This window comes from Aquila chrysaetos, chromosome 6 (assembly GCF_900496995.4).
Source record: "Aquila chrysaetos chrysaetos chromosome 6, bAquChr1.4, whole genome shotgun sequence".
NCBI classification, from domain to species: Eukaryota; Metazoa; Chordata; class Aves; order Accipitriformes; family Accipitridae; genus Aquila; species Aquila chrysaetos.
This window is the reverse complement of record NC_044009.1, coordinates 51,949,941-51,970,710: the sequence shown is the minus strand read 5'-3', so window position 1 is coordinate 51,970,710 and position 20,770 is coordinate 51,949,941. Positions and strand designations below refer to the sequence as shown.

General features: G+C 36.0%; 1 protein-coding gene across 1 annotated transcript in view; it reads left to right on the top strand.

Moving 5' to 3' along the window:
- The window catches only part of NEB (nebulin), a 131,028-nt gene that overhangs the window by 98,902 nt on the left and 11,356 nt on the right, over nt 1-20,770 (top strand). The window contains 21 exon segments of the mRNA XM_041124650.1: nt 273-377; nt 484-594; nt 1,071-1,181; nt 1,674-1,775; nt 1,902-2,000; nt 5,860-5,970; nt 6,118-6,222; nt 7,000-7,104; nt 8,418-8,522; nt 9,384-9,494; nt 9,963-10,073; nt 11,561-11,674; nt 11,814-11,918; nt 12,371-12,475; nt 13,107-13,211; nt 14,041-14,133; nt 16,177-16,269; nt 17,772-17,864; nt 18,325-18,417; nt 19,611-19,703; nt 20,220-20,312. Of these exon segments, the coding sequence (XP_040980584.1) occupies nt 273-377; nt 484-594; nt 1,071-1,181; nt 1,674-1,775; nt 1,902-2,000; nt 5,860-5,970; nt 6,118-6,222; nt 7,000-7,104; nt 8,418-8,522; nt 9,384-9,494; nt 9,963-10,073; nt 11,561-11,674; nt 11,814-11,918; nt 12,371-12,475; nt 13,107-13,211; nt 14,041-14,133; nt 16,177-16,269; nt 17,772-17,864; nt 18,325-18,417; nt 19,611-19,703; nt 20,220-20,312 (2,163 nt within the window).

Genomic DNA, 20,770 nt, shown 5'->3' with positions numbered 1-20,770 from the left:
CAACAAAAAAAGCTGTAAGTATAACTTGTGCATAACACAAAGTATCTTTAATAATTACTAACAATATATTAATATTCAATATGTTAATAAAATTCCAAGTGAGAGCTATAGGATTATATAGACTGGAGTGAATTTATCTTGGAAAACATCAAAATATGGGATTTTCTGCAAACTTTTGCACTAACAAGTAGGCACAACTATAGTAATTTCTTTTTAAATAGCCACAAGACAAGATATACATTGCTTAAAATGGTACCTTTTCTGACTGCTAGATAAAATACAAAGAGAAGCACAACAAAGCTCGGGGAACGTACCTTGTTGTTCCAGATACACCTCAGATCCTCCTGGCTAAGAACGTCAGCTCTCTTGTATCTGAGGTAAAGCATCGGAGAGTTCTTTGTTCATTTTAAGTACATCCTTTTAATATGGGGGTAGGGGGATTGTATTGCTGTTTGTTTACCTATTTTTATTCTGTGCTTTCAGAACAAATACAAAGAACAGAGCAAGAAGCAGCTTCCACATGGATCTTATACAACCCTGCCAGAGACACGAGACACTGTTCATGTGAAAGAGGTGACCAAGAATGTCAGCGAGGTAAGTAACTAGTGTGATAACAATTTATGGTGCGATTGTTACCTGCTGCCTATAATTGATTAGACTGTTGTATGTTTTTGTACACATGCAACACATTTAGAGTTTTATCGTAAAATGCCCAAGGAGTCAGAAAGATTAATTCCTACCAGAATGAGACTTTAACAAAGAGCTAAACACATTTTATTGGGAATCTGTTGAAATAGTCTGGAGAAAAGTGACAGGCTGGAGTGCTAATGGGTGGCCTTAATTCAGATTTTATTTTTCATAGAACACAGTTTAAACACAAATCATTATCTCCAAATAGCAAGCTTTTTTAATCTAAGGTGCAAATTATGACAAACAAGCTGGGGACCATACATTTTGAGACTGTGTTTTATTTGTCTTAACGGTTTCAGTGAGCTTATTTCCAACTTTCAGTAGCATTTACCTCCATGTGAAATTAAAAAATCACACATGGCCCTTTTTGCTCTTAACAGACAAACTACAAAGAGAAGTTTGTGAAGGACAAAGGCAAGTCTAATTATTCTGTCATGCTGGAGCCTCCCGAAGTGAAACATGCCATGGAAGTTGCTAAAAAACAGAGCACAGTAAGTTTGTCTTGTCTTTTCATGAATTAAGTAGCTTGTGTAAGTAAATTCGATCAAAGTCAGCGGGCAAAAACAAAAGTTCACATACTTCTGGATTTCCTCCCAGCCTCCATGTTCAGGTGTAATTCTGAAAGATAAAGGTGCAAATATTTACAAATGTAAAATTGGACTGAAATAAAGGATTTATTTGAAAATCGTATTTCTACTTAATCACATGGTAGGATTTAAAGTAATCTAGTGCAAATTGCATCTAATACTTCCTTTCATTCCTTCAAATACGGACAGAATTGCATATGCTTATTTCTTCATTTGTAGACAACTTGCAAAAACAGATTCCCAAATCTATTCCTTGTGAAATTATTTAACACCCACCCCACCCCCCCCCCCCAAAAAAAAGCACTTTCCCAGCAACACTGTTCTGTCCTTATTAGGTATATTCCTGAAGAACAAATCTCAGTAATTTTCTTTCCTCTGTCTATCATCATGGATTAGATTGAATACAAGAAAGATGCCAAGTCCAAGCTCCACTACACCCCTATAGCAGATCGACCAGATATTAAGAAAGCAACTCAGGCTGCCAAGTTAATTAGTAATGTAAGTGGTTTTTAAGTCTTCTGTATAATTCTTTAGCAGTAGTTTTACTATTAAAAACAGTGTCAGTAAAATAATTAAGAGGGAATGTCATCACTACTAAACTATACTTTTTTTTTTCTTTGTTAGATTGAATATAAAAAGCGTGGAGAAGCTGGCATTGGTGTAACCATGCTGGGACGTCCAGATATTGAACTGGCAAAGGAGGTGTCCAAGCTAACTAGCCAGGTAATAATAAAAAGTTGTTAAAACGTTGAAGCAGTGAGAGAAATGAGATATGATATTAACTTATAGAGGAATACTAATATTATAACTGAAATTATTTCTAGATTAGGGGATAAGGAAATATTTTAAAGGGAATGTCTTAAAGTAAAAATTAAATCCCGATGCAAGGTTCTTCATTAAATAAACTTTTCTACTTACTTACTAAATGTCAGTAATGGAGGTACAGAATCTCCTTAAAATGATGCCATGACAAGATCTTTTAAATACTAAGGCTGAAGCGTCAGTCGTGTTCTCTTTTTTTTGCTTTTCATGGGTATGGGCTTTAAAAGAGGCAGCCTTTTACCTAACTCTTATTATCCACCCTTTATGAGATGGACATTGTTTCTTTCAGCCACTTTCTTTGTATTTTGTGCCTTTAAAAGAATCTTCTGGTTTGAAGTTAACATGTTATATTAATAGAAGCTTGCTTACTTTTATACAATGGTCATGTTCTCCGATCAGTCTGAAGCACATGCTTGCTATATTCTGTGACAATTTTTCCTGCCAGGACCTCAGTTCATCTTGGTTCTTTCTCACCACTTCATGCTTTAAACCTGCAATTGTTTGCATTTCTGATCTTGCTTTCTTGCTACGCATTATAGGCAGAATACCTCAAACGACATATGCGAGGGCATGGAGCTGCATCTTATGATACCCCATGGATGAGAACCTTTAAGAAAGCTAATATGCTAAGTAGTCATGTAAGATAATTTTAAGTGACACATCTGGGAATGCCATTTTTATGCATCTGTCTCTTGCTTGTATATTATCTTACAATTCCAAGCTGTTAAAGGGTTTATGATGCACCAGTTGCACTGGATCTTTTTGTTTCAAAGGTGTTGAATGTAGCAGAACTTGTGAGACTGCTTAGCTGGATGTGACTTTCTTTTTTTGCTCTGGAAAGATAGTGCATGGGAATCCTGTGGGTGGGGAATTTGTCTGTTTCAGAAACACCACATGAAGCTTGAAATGTTATTATGCCCTTCATAATGTTTCTGAAAGTTCCAGTGTTTTTAATGGAAGTTTCCGATGCACTCATGCATTGTGAAAACTCACCTTTTTCACCCAAAACCCCTAAAACCAGACATATAAGCTTGAGCTGGTTTTCCTGAAACTCTGCAAAACATGGAAATACGTGTGTATGACAAACCCAAACAATGGTGCTGGTAATTTTCAGTAAACAGTCATACCATATGCATAACATTCACATTTTAACTATTCAAACTTCTCTTTAAACTTCATTTAAACTATTCTGTTTATATTGTGCTGGAGTGGCGTAAAGGAAGCATAGCCTATGACTGAATCAGTCCCAGAGCCTCTGAGAATCGTACCCTGTAGTGATTTGAGGGCACATAGTTTCTTATATTTCTTGCCATCTCAAAAACCCTTGGAAGATAAAAAAATGATGGCTGCATAGCAGTTTTGAAGTGGAAGCAGACAGATCTGTGCCATTTCAGTTTTACACATGTATTTCCAAACAAAAAAAAGGGGCATTATGGTTTTTCCATGTCTAGCCATGACTGCTGCACGTAACTGTCGCATGTTTGAATGTCAGTCACTGTGTTTGTCAGGAAAACCAGGAATCTTTTCAGTAGAACCAAGGATTCTTAAACTGAACAATTTCAACTACAAGAAAAAGAAGAAATTACTCTTATTCCCATTAAGTGATAATGAGATCCTCCTTCTCTGTGCTTTTGCTCCAATGCTAGCCAGTTCTCCTCTTAGTCTTAGAAACATGCTTTGATGAGATTATTTTAGTTCTGAGAGAAAATTAACTATTGTAGAGGCAATAACGGAGCAAAGAATAATTGGCACAATCTTTAACATTTTTTTTCTCTTAGGCATTTCTTCTCATAAACTTCTCCTTTATAAAGCATTATGTCCAGTTTGTTTATCCACTTGCCTTTTTTTAGTTGGATTTCATCTGCCTGTCTGACATGCTTGCTTTTAATTTTGCATAGATCTTCCAGCAACATTTCTTCTGGGCTTAAATTAGCGAACTCTTTGGTGTGATGGTCTGATCTTGATCGTATGTTGTATAGCTTGCAAAACATAACAGATTCTAGTATACTTCTGCTTGTTTTTAATTTTTGTGTGGTCAGATCCAATACTGATGCCTTTATGTCAAAAATGTTAATATTCTTTGTTTTCTTATAGCAGCTATATAACTTGTGGGTTTGCCTGTTTCACTGTGTGTTTTATCTGAATGTTGGCTTATTTTGCAAAGCAAAAGAGCAACAGTGGTATCCAGCATGAACCACATGGTGCTGTATGGGCAAGAATATGACAATGAATTCAAAGTGTAAAATGTGATTGTGGAACGTGATTTAATTCTGCATTCAATCATCTGTCTCTTTTTACTAATATAAAATTATCTGTTTACATTTCTGTAATTGTCATAAAAAAACCCTCTAGCATGAGTCAGCTGTTCCTCAACTTGGTTATCAGTTCTTCAGTATTTCATTTCTTTCATTTCAATTTTCACATAAATATTGCCTGGGAGATCAGGGTTTTTTCTGAAGAACCATTAATCCTTTTTCCTCATCAGTCACAGTCCTGTATTTTCTGCATGCTTTTTATAAGTATAATCTTGGTCCTGAACAAGACCAAATTCTTTCAGAAAGACTGATGACGGTTGTTTGGTTCTTGTTCTTTAGACCAGGGATGGGGGTTGCTAGCTTGCATAGTATAAAATATCTCCAAGGAAATGTGGATTGGTAAGCAGAAAGACATGTTGCCTCACTTGTTCCCAGACAAGGCAGAATACTACTATGGGGGAGACATGACAAATCCTCAGAATTTTTCTACTGATGTTTACTCTAACGGTGATGAGCATACGTACTAACTATGGGATCAATTTAGATAAGCCAGAACTTAATCTTTGATACTTCGAGTTTTTCTTGCATTCTGCAGTGACTTCTGAAACAATTTTATGCATCTCTGATAGCAAAAAAAGTAATAAAACCAAAACATTCCTAATGGAACCATCCCTTTTGTAGGTTTACAAGAAATAGTGAGGAATTAGCCTTTAGCTGCACTTGCAGCAGCGGGATGGGACAAGTCATGATGGATGAAGGACTTGCCCTTATTTAAGTCATTAGCAAAACTCTCATTCCTATCAACAGTTCTGTGACTCCAGCCTGGGTCTGCTGGATTATTATGGCTTACATCGCTATGGTTTACCTTGCTGATGCTAATGTGGTTTGGAAGTGTTACTAAGCCTCTTGCATAATCTAATTCCTAGTAATTAATTGTACAACTATTCTGTTTGTGAGCATTAGCATCCTTCTTCATCTGTGATTTATACAGAACACAGTATGTGTATAACAGTATGTATAAAAGTATTTGATATATTGCCATCTTCAGTGCTCGTATGTCTTCAGGTAGTTTTTAAAGCTCATAGTTCCCAAGTACATAAAAAGTTCTTTTAAATACTCTTTATACCTGTGTTGGTTTTTGTCTCTGTGAAATAGGGTGTCTTTTATATATGCACAGTTCCCATCAAGTGAAAAATTCTTCATCTCCGAGGGTCAGAATTTAGCTGTATTTTGTCAACATAATTGTCGTGACTATGTCTGTTATTTTTACAATGAGGAGATGGAACCTGTGCACTGAATGAGAAATTGCAAGTGGTATTTTGTATGTAGTTTTTCTTTCCATGTCAGCTCGTCTTTAAAATAGCCTTTATTCCAGTGGATGCCTTCAAGTTACTACGTTTTTGTTCTGCTTACCATGAGCATTGAAGTAGGATCTCTTTGCCTTCTGCAGCCAAACAAATGAGTACTCAAGAATAGTTGTAATACCTGGTTGTTTTTTAATTTAGGTGAAATACAAGGAGAATTTTTCCAAAGAGATGGGTAAAAAGCCAAAGTATGATTTAAAGGAGGCTAAAATCTACAAGACCATGAAAGACGCTCACAACATGGCTAGTGAGGTATGTTTACTTAGCTTTTCCCTTAGGGAAATTAAAAGTTTCAGATTTCTTTAACAAAGACATCATTTATGTTATTAATACATTCAACATCACAGGTTTTATTAGCAGTCTCCTTTTCTGATGTTGTTTGTCCTTTCTTACCTGCAGGTGAAATACAAGGCAGATTTAAAGAAACTTCATAAGCCTGTCACAGACATGTCCGAATCGCTGATCATGAACCATGTCCTGAGTACAAGCCAGCTCGCCAGTGCTGTAAGCTCATTAACTAATCCCAGATCCATTTGATTTTTCCATTACTATTGATTCCATTCTGAATTGATCTCTGCTAACTATTTCTGTAACAATTACTCCCTCTGTTATGTTCATGGGACATCACCTGGTAGTGATCTCTTCCTCTACTTTCTAATGATTATTTCCTAGTTAACTAGCAACTTTGCCACATTTGCCCCCTGGGAAGTGAAATCTTTATTAGCTGTAGAACTGCTAATATTTTAAATCCTCTAATAATTTTTAGTGAATTGATTCTTTATTACATTTTAACTGATTGCATTACACTAACAAATACCATTTTCTTCTTTTTTTTACTTTTTTCTTTTCTGCTTACTATATTTAAAGTTTTTATTTTTGTCTGGTTTTTTTCATTTCATGTTTATGTTTAACATCCCCCTGTTCTAGATGTACAGAATTATGGCTAACAAAATACTTGATAATTTTACTGAGAAAAGACAAAAATCATTATTGCCTGGTACAGCCTTTTGATGTATCCACTGTGCTTTCTTTTTTCTTCTTTTTTTAATGCTGGTTTTGAAAAAATCTTTGTTGCAATCAAAATGGTCAAAAAAGTTAACTGTTCACCCACATCTTTAGAATTGATGTCTGATACTGGGAGTTAAACTTTTTGGTTTTGTTTTTTGTATTTCTAATTTCTCTTTGATGTTCCATTGAAGTGTTGCTTTGATTGGACCTAAGAAGTAAATTTGCTGAGGGATTTTTTTTTTATTGAGATGATTTTTGACACCTTCCCTTCAGTACCAGTACAAGAAGCAATATGAGAAGAGTAAGGGTCACTACCATGTGGTGCCAGATAATCTTGAACAGGTTCATCTAAGGGAGGCATCAGAACTACAGAGCCACGTAAGTTGGTCATGTGTTTCTCATTAACCCCACTCACCGAGTACCAGTCTCCATCACTGAAGCCATCCTAGCAAATTCTCCAGAATGTAACCATCTCTGTCCCTATCTGCTTTATAAACACTGCGCACCTGAGTAAACAAGTCAGTGAGAAATATTTGCAAGTTTAGAACACATGTAAAATATCTGTATGATTTCTTCATCCTAGAGTAGATCTCAAAGTTACTTATGTCTGTTGTATATGAATCTTTTTACACGGTATAATACATTTATCAGGGTAATTTCATCTATAGAAAAAAGGACCTGGTAATCACAGAAACTGGAAATTGAAAGAAGTAGGGCTGTTGCTGACAGTGTATTTTCAATTGCTTTATCCATTCTAGCCTCAAGTGATAAAAAGGAGAGCTCTGCCATTCTTTTTCTGCATCCAAAATTGCTTTAACCAGAACAATACCTACTGCTGCTATTGTCTGACATTTTTTCTCTCTGGAATACAGCAAATGGTGAATCATTCCAAAGAAATTCGCACTCTGATTTGGTCTCTAATCCTCTATATTCCAGGTTCTATTCCAGGTATTTACTGACTGTAAAGGAAGAGAGAAATTACTGCTAGAACACAAAGGGCCATAGTTATTGTTCTGCAGCATGGCATAGAAGAGCAAAAAGGTTACATAGCAAAGGACTATAAGAGAAAGGTTGTTGATCAGTTTGTAGTTAAAGTCACTACTTGTTGCTCCAGTTTGAGGTCAGGATCTGTCTCTGCCAAAGAGATAGCATTACCTCATGCAGCAGTCTGAAAATTGATGCCCTAAAAGCTGGATACTATAACTTGAAGGAAGAATATCTTCATCCTTGTGGACATTTTACTTCCTGGACACTCATGCACAGAATTAGTTAGCAAGTTGCTAAACTGCATCTTTTCAAGCCCTGCCTCTAACACTCCAGGAATTCATTAACATGTAACTGGCTGAACTCAGCCATGGTCATGAGCAGTCTAAGTGCCTTCAACTTAGATTTTTACAGCTACCTGTCTTCCTTCTTGTGATCAGTAAATTCTTGAAATCTGAGCTGACACTGCTTATTCTCTGGAACAAGAAATAAATCAGTAGAATTTTAGGCCACACACATTTTTGCTGCAAGCTTGACCTTTGATTTTACATTTTATGGTCAATAATAGGGATTTCAGGAAGGTAAACAGTATTAGACATTCATTTTTTTAGTACAGATCTGTTGACCAAAGTAGGCACATGCTAGTAGATGAATTGGTTCTTTGACTATTTGGGAGGGTAACTTTTTTCCTTTTCTTCTCTTCTCAGGTGAAATACAGAGAAAAGTATGAGAAGGAAAAAGGAAAACCTATGTTGGACTTTGAAACTCCAACATACCTTACTGCAAAGGAATCTCAGCTCATGCAGAGTGAGGTACAGTTAAAATCAATACTGATAGACTAAAAAACTTTAACATATATTTTTTTATAGTTAAACTTTAGCAGTGATTTAGACAGGCAATTATACTTGCATCTTGTGCATCCTGATAGACTGGAAAATTATAGCTATATCACTTTTCTTTATAGTGGTTATGAAATACTACATTTAAAATTAATGAAGCTTTCCCGCGTCACAATGAAATTTCTTATCTGTAATTTTTCATCAAGAAGCTATCAGTAAATGAAGCTTAAGCAAGTCTTCGAGTCTTTAGAACAAACGTAATATGAAATACATTTCACTTAAACTTTTGCAACATGAGTATAGTATGTGTGTCGGTTATCATAATCCACAGAAAGTACCCTGGTTATTCTTTTCACCTCAGAACTCTATTTTTGAGAAACCCATTTATTTCCTGTTCGTCTCTACTGTCATAGTGTTCTTCACTGACCTGTCATTCTTTTTCCTCAAGCAGTTCTTTTCTGTTTGTTTGAAGTATAATCTTGTCCTGTCACAGATGAAGGCTTATACATGCTGAAAAACAGTTGTATAAGGCCATTAGTCATTATGTTTGAGTCATTCTATTGAATGGTTCCTCTGCATATGCAAATAAGTAGAAAAAGAAAAAAAAGAAGGCAGGGTCAGGTCATATTTCCATTGAAAGTAATGAGCTGTTTCATGGGTTTTAGTAGAAACAGGATTTATTGTTTTAGGTGCCCACAGCATTGACTGTAACAGATTGTCGTTGTGACTTTAATACCAAACCACTGCTCCATCCTCCCAGTATTTTTTTCACGTAATTAAAAATAATGTAATAAATATTTGCTATTTTGCTTTTTTTCTTCTTACTCTCATTAGAAAGAATATAAGAAGGACTTTGAAGAGTCCATTAAGGGGAGGAACCTCACTGGCTTGGAGATTACACCATCCTTATTACATGTCAAATATGCAACCAAAATAGCAAGCGAGGTAGCAGTTATTCTGTGCTTATTTCCTCTGTCAAGTTAAATAATTCCACTAAGTATTCTCAGCAGCATGTCTTCTTCACCACTTTCTTTTTCCTAACCATTCACATTAAGCATGTTTACATATATTTTGTGTTGTGATCTAATTTGTCATGGATGTTAACTTCATTGTTCGTTAACTGTATGCATATTTACTGTGTCCCTTTCTGACATTCATCAGCCTAACTGTTCCATAATGGGGTCTATATGTGTGTGCCTTTGCAATTTATCTGGAACAATAATTACTATACTCTGTTCTGTTGCAGTAGTTCTTATATAACCCTATACAATATTCTTTTTTGTTTTAAAAAATTCTTTTTCTTTTGGAGCTTTTGGAATATTTTTTTTTCCTTTTAAATTTTTGCCACAAAGTTGCAGAATGTAGAACTCTCTTTAGTCTGGCTTTGCAGTTTTCATTTTCTTTCTTCTGTAGAAAGAGTACAGGAAGGATCTGGAGGAAGGTGTCAAAGGTAAAGGACTAACAGCTTTAGAGGAAACTCCAGACATGTTAAGAGCGAAGAATGCAACTCAAATCCTGAACGAGGTATGTCAAAAGCTATTGGGGAAAATACCTGAACAGATGTAACAGCCTCCAACTGATAAACACTTATGGCTGTGTAACACTAGTATGAACTTTGTTATTCCCTAGAAACTCTTGAATAGAGAGAAAAAAAGAATGTGTGTGGGTGACTGAGGATAAAACTGGGAGCCTGAACTTTTAAGTGAGCTCTTTTCTGGCTTTGCAGTTACCGTCAGGAATATAGGTGGGAAACAGGTGCTGTGATCAATAGTCAGATCAGTCAAGGGATAGACTAAAGCAGCATCATGATGCAGCAAGGCTAAACGTAGGAACCAGAGGTGTCAGTTTGGTAAACTAGGCATCTTAGGTCTGGAGCAGTTACCAAGGATTAGGAACTAAGGACCAAGGCTGAGGAAACAAGAAGCAAAGTGAGAGATCAGAAAGGGACTACAATGGGGAAACCAGACTGGCATACTTCTGCTTTGGGAGGTGCGCTGTGCGGCAAAGAGCTCTTTTTGAATGCTTTATGCTTAATGGGTGAGTCAGAAACACCAGCCATGCTCATGAACAGTTCCCCCTGCCCAGGACTGATGCCCAGTTGGCAGCTGCAGGACTGATGGCCGAGGCAGTCTTCCCCATTTTGGCGGAGAGAGGTGGCCAGCAGACAGTCAGGATGCAAACTTAACAGCTACTTTATTTACGTGGTGGACTGGTATAATAAATATTTCATAGTGATTGTTTTCATAGGATAAGATTAGCTCATATTTTAAGAGCCTTAACATCATCAGGCTGAAAGCTGAAAAAAAGGAACTTTTTAGTGTTACTTACGATTTTGCTTCTTAACAAAACACTCTTAAGATAAGCATCCTTACTGGCAACAGCATTTTATGCTTAGTAGTGCAGAGTTTTTGATTTATTCCAAGAGCCTATATTTTATTACCAGAATATTACAGACATATTCAGCTAAGTTCAGCAGAGTTGGCATAGAGAGATAGGAATTATACCAATCTATACAAAATAAATCTTTTAGATCTTAGTGGAAGATCTTTTTGGGAAGAGTGGCTGCTGCAGCACTGAGTTTTTAGGGATGGTATTTATTCCAAAGGCCCCAAAACATCACAGAGAATCCTGACACCTTGCATTTTTTGGACACACTCATTGTGAAACATCTGTGACCACTCTTCACTACCACATGCATTTCGTACACTGCTCTCCCTCTGTTGCTTCTCTTCTGTACAAGTTACTGTTTTGCACTGATCACCTAAAGGAACTTACACTTCGAGATTACTGGTGTGAGAAGGAAGAGTGACCTTAATACTGCTGGAGTAGGGCTATTTGTTCTCAAGATTTAAGTCATAAAGTACACACTCTAATGACACAATTTCTGTGTTTAATTGTGAGTTTATATTAGTAGTATTCCTGTTTTGTGGGGTGGTCATGAAACTATCTGAAGTTGCTAAAGGTGTTGCATTCACATTGACAAGGTATCTATTTACTGTCTTCATCTGCAGAAAGAGTACAAAAAAGCCTTGGAATTAGAAATCAGAGGAAAAGGTCTGACAGAACTGGCTTTGGAGACACCAGATTTTGTGAGAGCAAAGAATGCCACTGACATTGCCAGCCAGGTCTGTGTGAATATCTTGTATATCACAGCTGATGTTGTCTTTAAAAGAAAATTTATTAACAGTTTTTTCTGATTAAACCAAATGAAAATGGTTGTCAAGATATGATTAAGGCACCTAAATGTGAGCCTTCCCCCAACAGATCAAATATAAACAATTGGCAGAAATGGAGAAAGCCAACTACACCAGTGTTGTCGATACTCCAGAGATTATTCATGCCCAGCAGGTCAAGAACCTTTCGAGCCAGGTATCTTGAGTGAAGCAATTTAATCATTGTTCTTGTGGGAACCTCAAGTGGATACTCATTTGGAGCACCTAAATAACTGCCTGTCACAACATTCAGGAGACACACCAGAAAAACAAATTTTTCTAGAGCTGTGATGTGGCATCTCTTACTCTGAAATCCCATTTCAATATTGAAATTAATTTATTTTAATACTGCATAAAATGAAACAATAATTTCTATTGCTTTTGCAATACCAAAGCTAATTTTGTTCTAAGTAGATTTAGCTTAATTTTCCTACTCCTTAATAACCTAATGTTTAAAGTAAATCTTACACAGAGGCATAATCTGAATTTATAACAGACACAGAAGTACTCACATTTCCATAAAGATGGGCATTATGCAACAATAAGTAATGCCAGATTGTTTTATTACTGCTTTGGTATTAATGGAATATATTTTGTATTTTCTATCAGAAAAGGTATAAGGAAGATGCAGAAAGGACTATGCCATACTATGTGCCTGTAGCAGACACACCAGAAATGCAGAGAGTCCGTGAGAATCAAAAGAACTTTAGCACAGTACGTATATAAATAATAAACACTGTTACTTTCAAATAATAAAAAAATGTTCAGCTTTTTTTCATTTAACAAGGTCCCGATATCACACTCTAGTCCCAGCTAGGCTGCCTTTATATTCTCAGGGATCTTCAGTTAGAGGGTCCACTATGGATGCAGCAGCCCACTTATGCATGACACTGGGAACCACCACAATGATTGTGTAATTTCCTTGAAAAAAACTTTCTGCTGCAGTGTTTTGACAATTCCTTTGCAAGTAATACAGAATTATACTTACAGAAATTGTCTGTTGTTGTCAGTGGGACTACCTGCAAGACTGTATGGTCAGTAACAGAACTCCACAATCTGACTTGATACCTTTAACTTTCATTGTTGAGACTTAATTGTTTTAGATACAATCTGGCACCTTTCAAGATTTTTTCAGTGAATTTAGTTAAGGATCTCCTATTGCTAATTTAAATGAGAGTATTTGTAAGTGTGGTACATCTTTATATCACTAATGGTGGTGTTAAAATGACCTCCTTATAAGGTGTACTTGAAAATACTTTTTTTTCCTCATCTTCAAAGAAAACTATGAGTAAAGTTTTGTGGCATAGAGTCAACATTTGACATTTTACTTTAACTTTTTCAACAGCTTCAGTATCAGTGGGACCTACAGAACAGTAAAGGAAAAGTTACAGTTGTACAAGACACACCAGAAATGCTGCGTGTGAAAGAAAACCAGAAGAATTTCAGCTCGGTATAGTTATTTTCTGTTTTCAGTTCTCATTCCAAAAAATACAATTTAATATGTTTAATAAAATAACAATTTTGGGCTCTTACCTTACAGGTACTTATGTTCTTGATCTGCTTAAATGTGTATAAGAACTCTTTCAAACAAAACTAATTTTATTCTAAGTGGATTTAGCTGGTTTTTGCTACCCCTTTTAATCTACTGGGTTTTTTTTGTAGAGTGCCCTGATTGTACTCTTTCATATATACATAGCTGTGATATAGTTAAACAACCTATCTTGTACTTAAATTGGTATTACTAGTATCCACCTTTCTTTTGTCCTGTTACCATGTTAAGTAGTGTATTCTTGTTGTGTTGCAATTGTCCTCTTTCAGTGAAAAGTCAACTGTCTGCCTGATTTGTTTCACATTTCATGTGTTACCATGAAGTGCCTAAAGTCTGCTGTATCATTTTGCCACTAGCACCATTACCGTAGTAAGTAACTAAGTGGAGGACATTTGTGTAAAACATAATAAAACAAATTAGAACAAAAGGAACAAATTAGAAAAAATACTAGTCTTCAGTCCTAAAATTACGCTACAAATGTTTTGATACTCTGCTTAAAATGCATTACTACAAATATAAATGATTAGCCCCTTTTATTGCACAAATGGCACTCATGTAGTAGGACAGACTTCAAATAGGCAATAAGGCTGTGACTGGAGATGATCCTCCGAGTTGGCTTTCAGCCTGCACTGTTGTGTACAAATCACTGTCACGAGCCTGTATTCACTCTTTAGAAGAAATAATGTTGTTTTGTGTGCTTAACCTTGTTTTCTTCATTCTAAAAATTAAGATTTTATATAAAGAAGATATTGGAACCGGAACTACTATTGAAAAGACGCCAGAGATGCAGAGAGTTAAACAAACCCAGGATGCAATCAGCTCGGTACAAAAGAATTGATTTTTTTAATACTCTACCAATGCTAATTCAACTTGAAATAATTCTTCCCCCCCCGCCTTCTTATTTCTTTAAGTGTTGCTAACAGTGGTTTGGCAATAATCCATCCAGCTTAAGGGTTACTCTCTAGAAGTTTTTGCCTATTCTTGTTACTTAAACAGTAATCTTTCTAATTATTAACACACAATTTGTTACTTACAATCCATTTCTAAAACATGAAAGCTCTTGCCATCATTTTAATCTCATCAAAAACACAATTTATTTAGCACAGATTGAAAGAATCATTTAGGTTGGAAGGGACCTCTTGAGATCATCTACTCCAACCCTGTTGCTCAAGCAGAATCAGCTAGAGCAGGTTGGCTAGGACCACATCCATTCGAGTTTTTAATATCTCGAAGGATGAAGACACCACAACCTCTCTGGGCAACCTGCTCCAGTGTCTGAGCACCATTGCAGTAAAAAAGTGTTTTCCTGTCTTCAGATTGAATTTTCTGGTTTTTAATTTGTGCCCATTACTTCTTGTCCTGTCACTGAGCTCTACTGAGAAGAGTAGCTCCCTCTTCTTCATTCCTTCTCACTGGGTATTTATACACATTGATAAGTTCCCCCCGAGCCTACTCTCCTCAAGGCTGAAGAGTCCCATCTCTCTAAACTGCTTCTCATGTCAAAGATGCTGCTGTTTCTTGCTCATCTTTGTGGCCCTGCACTGGACTTACTCCTGTAAGTCCGTATCTTTCTTGTACTGGCGAGCCCAGAACTGGACACAGAACTCCAGATGTGGCCTCACTATTGCTGAGTAGAGGGGAAGGATCACCTCCCTTGGCCTGCTGGCAATGCCCTTCTTCATGCAGCCAAGGATGCCATGAGGGTGCATTGCTGGCTCATGGTCAGCTTGTTGTCCACCAGGTCGCCAAGGTCCTTCTCTGCAAAGCTGCTTCCCAGACAGTTAGCGCCCAGCATGTACCTCAGCCTGGGGTTATTCCTCCCCAGCTGCAGGACTTTGCATTTCCCACTGTTGAACTTCATGAGATACCTCTCAACCCATTTCTCCAGCCTGTTGAAGTCCCTCTGGGTGGCAGCACAACCTTGGGTGTATCGGCCAATCCTCCCAGTTTTGTGTCATCTGCAAACTTGCTGAGGGTGCACTCTGTCCCGCCATCCAGGTCCCTAAGGAGGATGTGAAACAGTATTGGCCCCAGTATTGACCCCTGGGGTACACGGCCGGCCCTTGTGCCACCGATCGAAATGCCCTGGGCATCTGTGAGGATGCCAGAGCAAAGCCCTACTAAAGTATGTCTCGTAAAACTTTTATATAAAAAATTGTAACACGCTAAAATTGGAATAATTGTATATATTACTTTTCTTTTGAAATTTGTAAATTTTTTCATGCTTTTTTGAATGCTGACATAATCTTAGTATAAAAGTTACTAACACTTCAGCCATTTGTTTTATGCATAGTATATTAAATATGTTCTTGTAAAATGCTTTTTTTTTTTTTGTTACGCTAAAGTAGAAATGCAAATAGGACTGTAATTGTTAAAATGTTGTAGGATGACTCACGCCTTTGTTGAATATCATAGATTTTTACAAATCCAAAATTATTCTTTCATTGGTAGAAAAACCAAATGGTATCAAGTTCAAAGGTATTTAAACTTTGAAATGGTTCAGTTGTTACAAATTAGGGGGTTTGTTCTTGCTGAAATTAATCTCCTGGGAGAAGTTAGATACCCGAACTTTAAGCTTCAGTTGAAAAATTCTGGCTCAAACAAGACTCTGCTTTTTTCCTAAGCCAAGTTACTGTTAAAGTGCTTTGTAGAAGTGCGGCAGAGTTATCTAATAGATGAATTTAATAGAAGGTTCCTTGATTGTTTCCTTCTATCGGAATACATTTAATACCTGAAATTTGAATGAGTTTGTAAAGTGTAAAGGACTTACGTTTCTTTATTCATGTAACTTGTTACACGTACATGCGTCAGCTGTGCTTTAATGTAAATCCTTTTACTTTTTTTTTTAATGTCTGTGCCTTTGTAGATTAAGTACAAGGAGAGTATTGGAAAAGGAACTCCAATTCCTGATCTTCCAGAAGTGAAGCGTGTCAAGGAGACACAGAAGCACATCAGTTCGGTAATGGCCAATACTTTGTATTTACCTGTATACTCATGCAGAGCTCAAGCTCCGACGTTTGGTAGTGTTTGTGGGTATTTTTGTTGAAAAGAGAAAAGATCTCTTAAATCCCTATATTCAGCATCAGGAAGTTTAAATATCTGAATTTTGCAGTAATCATTACAATCAGCCACTTCCCTGTATTACCTCTGTGACCCTTTCTAAACACAGAACTAGAAACAAAAAATACCTGGATGATGCCTTACAATTCGTCTGAAAAAAATGGATCAGCTAGATAGAACTTTGTGGAAAAAAATAATTGGAGCCTTTTTTGTAGTCACAAAACCAGGAAACAGTACCTGGCTCTTCCCATGTCTAGCTAAGCATAGGTTTTAATAACAACAAGCTCTCCTGATTTTGAGCCACTGCTGCTTTACTTTGATCTCTGCATACAGAATTGAGGCAGGATGTGGTCTTGTGATTATTGATACCTCAGATGTTTGCTATACAGTGCTGAGGAGCAGTGACGCCCATATAATGAGTATCTTAGAATTTTCTATTCCTGATTTTAGAAGTACTGTTTCCCTTTCGAGCTGTTTATGATACTAGTGTGTTTTACAGCTCACTTTTGCACAATTGAGTTGTTTTTTGAAATGATTTTTTTCTTTTTTTCTAACCTTTTACATAATTTGTTTTCTCTTGCTGTGATTGCTTTATTTTGGGGATTTTTTCATTGTTTCAATGACATGAAGCAGTGAATTTATTTTTTTTGTTAGCTTGTTTTGTTGCAAGTATTTTACTAGTAGCAAGAAGAACCATGAATGCATTTGTAATGTATTTCTGCATGGTTAGGTCTTAAACCAACCCAGGCATCTCCTATGGAACTCCTTTCATGAAAAATGCATTTTTTTTTAGATCAAACAATTACAGGTTAAGTTAAACCTAATAATATGAGAGCTAAAACTCAATTGTTTTTCTTACTAGAGACCTAAACCAAAGTAAAATAGTGGTGTTCCAAACAGTCACAGAGATCAAAATGAAATAGAGCCCACAACTAAGTATTTTTGTATTAAACATGTCTATAAAAGGTTCAGCTTTTTCAGTGTTTCTTAACACCATAACAAAAAAAAACCAAACCAAAAAAACCTCCAGAAATGTTGACTGACTGAAAAGTTGACTGAAACATTGACCGCCTAATATGTTTCCTAAAGTAAGATGAAAAACAAAACATACCTACCTTTCATGCCAGGTCAGCAGAATATTTAAACTTGTGTCCTACTATAATGAAGTATTCCATTGACTTCAGTGTGTTCAAGCACCTCACCGTAGACATTAAGTACTTTGCTGAGCTGGTGACTGTACTTTTAAAGACACACACTGAGTAAAATAAATTGTGCACATATTTATATATAATCCCAGATTATATTTACCTATAAACCAGGTAAATTATCTATCCAAATGTTCTGTAGTTGTTGTGGAAGGAATATGATCATCTCACCTTGCTGGGTGCTTGTGTTCTGCAGGTATTGTACAAAGAGGACCTAGGGACAGGTATCCCAACACCTGTCACTCCAGAAATAGAGAGAGTCAAACGCAATCAAGAACACATTAGCTCGGTATTTAAAAAAAAAAAAAAAATTTATAACAACTTATTTTTGCATAACATCCTAACATATAATCTCTTTTTCTTCAATGGTTTAGAATGTCACCCTGCTTCTGTCTTTTCCCTGGCAGTATTTTTAACTCATTTCACCTGTTGGTGCTTTAACTTTTTTTGGTGATTTACAACTTTACATGCATTTCTTTTAAGAACCAAAACTGGAAGTAAGCTGTGAAATTAACATGGTGTTTCTCTCCATGTTTGTTTTATCTTAACCCTTTATCTTCTAGTATCTGTAGTCATATATTTACAAAATAATCAACCATCAGCCTCTTCCTTAATATTTGCCTCTAGAACAAGTGTGAAATTAATTAAAAAGTGATCCTAACGCTAAACATAACTCACAAAATAGTCATATTTAATGGTTTTGCCTGTGTTGAGTGCTTTTTTTGTGGAAACTTTCTTGTACCTCACAGGTGTTATACAAAGAGGGCTTAGGGACTGGCATCCCAACACCGGTTACTCCAGAGATGGAGAGAGTGAAACGTAATCAAGAGAACATTAGCTCGGTATTGCTAAATAAAACAAAAACTACCATTTCAAATGCAAATCAAATCCCTTTAACTCCTCCATACTAAATTTTTCTTTCAATTCTTTGTTGAACTTTGAACAACCCGTTCTTAATCAAATCACTAAAACCCTGTCAGTATCTTTATATTTTAATTTTTCACTCAAATCTAATGTAATTGTCATTAAATTGTTCCAGCTGTGAGATTTTAACCTCACTTACTTAAAGTAGTTAAGCAGTACCTTATTTTTCTTCCCAATGAAATAGTAGTAGTCTGAGTGATGTCACCCTCCTCCTCAATAACCAAGTCAATCCTTCTCACAGTCTTCAGACTCACCACACTGTTTGCACTGCAAATGAAAAATGAACTCTTAACACTTCCTGAAGCAAAGCAATCTAATGCAACTAGCGTGTGCTGTCTCTTTTCCTGTTTTTGCTGTGTTGGGTGCTTTCTTATATCCTACAGGTCTTTGTAAGAAAACCTGGGTGGTATCCCCATATCACTGCAATATGAAAAAGTAATGAAAATCGCATATATAAGGAAAAAATTACTGTAGTAATGAATTTCTATCCAGATTGTTTCTACTCCTAACACGTTCCAGTCAAATGACCATTATGTCATAATTTTGTTCTATATTTCTGTTTTAATTAGAGCAGCTAACAACCAATTTTAACTCACTCTGACCCAATTCAGACATGACGGATATGAAATTCAGTCCTGACTTGAGATTAATAGGACAGTTCAGAGAAGCCACTGTTGTTAAACGTTTTGCTACATTTAATTGTCTCTGAGGTAATCTCATTTATGCTGGTGACCCTGTTTAGAAATCTTAGAGGCAAAGCTGCTCATGCAAGATCTTTTGTTTCGGTAAGGAAACTCCTTTGCAAAAGAGTTTTCAGGTAGCTTGGCTCAGGCTATGCTTTGCACAGAACACTCCTGCAGTTCTTGCTGGCATTATCTGTGTGCACCCAGGTGGGATGACAACAAACCTCATAGTAATACTAGTGGATTACTTTGATTGACTTTTTTTTGCTAGCCTTTGAACAAGGCTGACAAAACTCTATTTTTCATACTTTGAAGTTTTGCTATATTAAATGACTTGTCTTCTCTCTCTCTCCTCCCTGTCCTCTTTCCTTTCCATTTTTTTTTTTTTTTTTTTTTTTTTTTTAAAATACTTCCCTGTTGCCACACAGGTGTTGTACAAAGAGGGGCTGGGGATTGGAACCCCAGTACCTGTAACTCCTGAGATGGAGAGGGTCAAACGCAATCAAGAAAACTTTAGCTCGGTATTTTTTTGTCATTTAAGAAAAAAGTTCCCTATAACTACTTAACACCTGTAAATTTTCTACTCTTTCTAATTAACTTATAAACATAGAAACATCCCCTTTCTGCTATTAAATTTTTTAGTCATTGTTATTTATATTTTATGTACTTATTTTTTAAAAGACTTTTTTAATAATCATAATACTTGATGCTTCATGTCCTTTAATTTTTAAAGCTTTTTTTGTGAAGCTTAAGGTATTTTGCATTTTTAAAAAACACTGGCTTTTTTAATTTGCATAATTCCATTCCTCTAATGCCTTATCATTCTGTTGAAGCATATCTAAGAATTAGGATGCAGTTATTTCTAGCTGTCAGACTTCCTCTGAATTTATCACAATTCTTAACTGTTTTATACTTCCTAATTTTTCCTGCATTCGAGTATATTTAGTGGGCACAAAAATTAAACGTGTTACCTCCACCAAATGCAGTATTTTTTTTTTTGTTCTTAACGTTTTTTAAACTCCCATGTTACCATATAGGTGTTATACAAAGAGGATCTGGGGACAGGAACCCCAACACCTGTCACTCCTGAGATTGAAAGAGTCAAACGCAATCAAGAGAACTTTAGCTCGGTATTTTTCTTAATTTGAAAAGCAGCAATTTCCCTTTTAACCTATTTAAAAATAATTTTAACACCCCCAAAAATACTCTTGTATTTCCCTGTAATCAATTTACACAAAGAAGAATATCCCGTTCCCCATATTTTGACATTTTTCCTCCATAATTTTTACTTACTTAGTTTTGATTACATCATCTTACTAATGATAACTTTTAGATTCCGTGTTTCCATCTTTCTTTTGACTCTGAACATATTTTTTTCGTCTTTAATTCCTGCTTTTCCTTTTGTTAATCACTTCAATCCTTGGTTGTTGGGTTTTCTCCTGCTTTTACCACATATAAAAACTAAACTATTTATTGCCTGATACGAGTCTGTGGAAAAGATCTCAGTATAACAGTGCTCTGATACATGCCAGTGTAACCTGCAGTGATGTTTATGGAATGCGTAAATGAAACAGAATTGTTTTCTTTA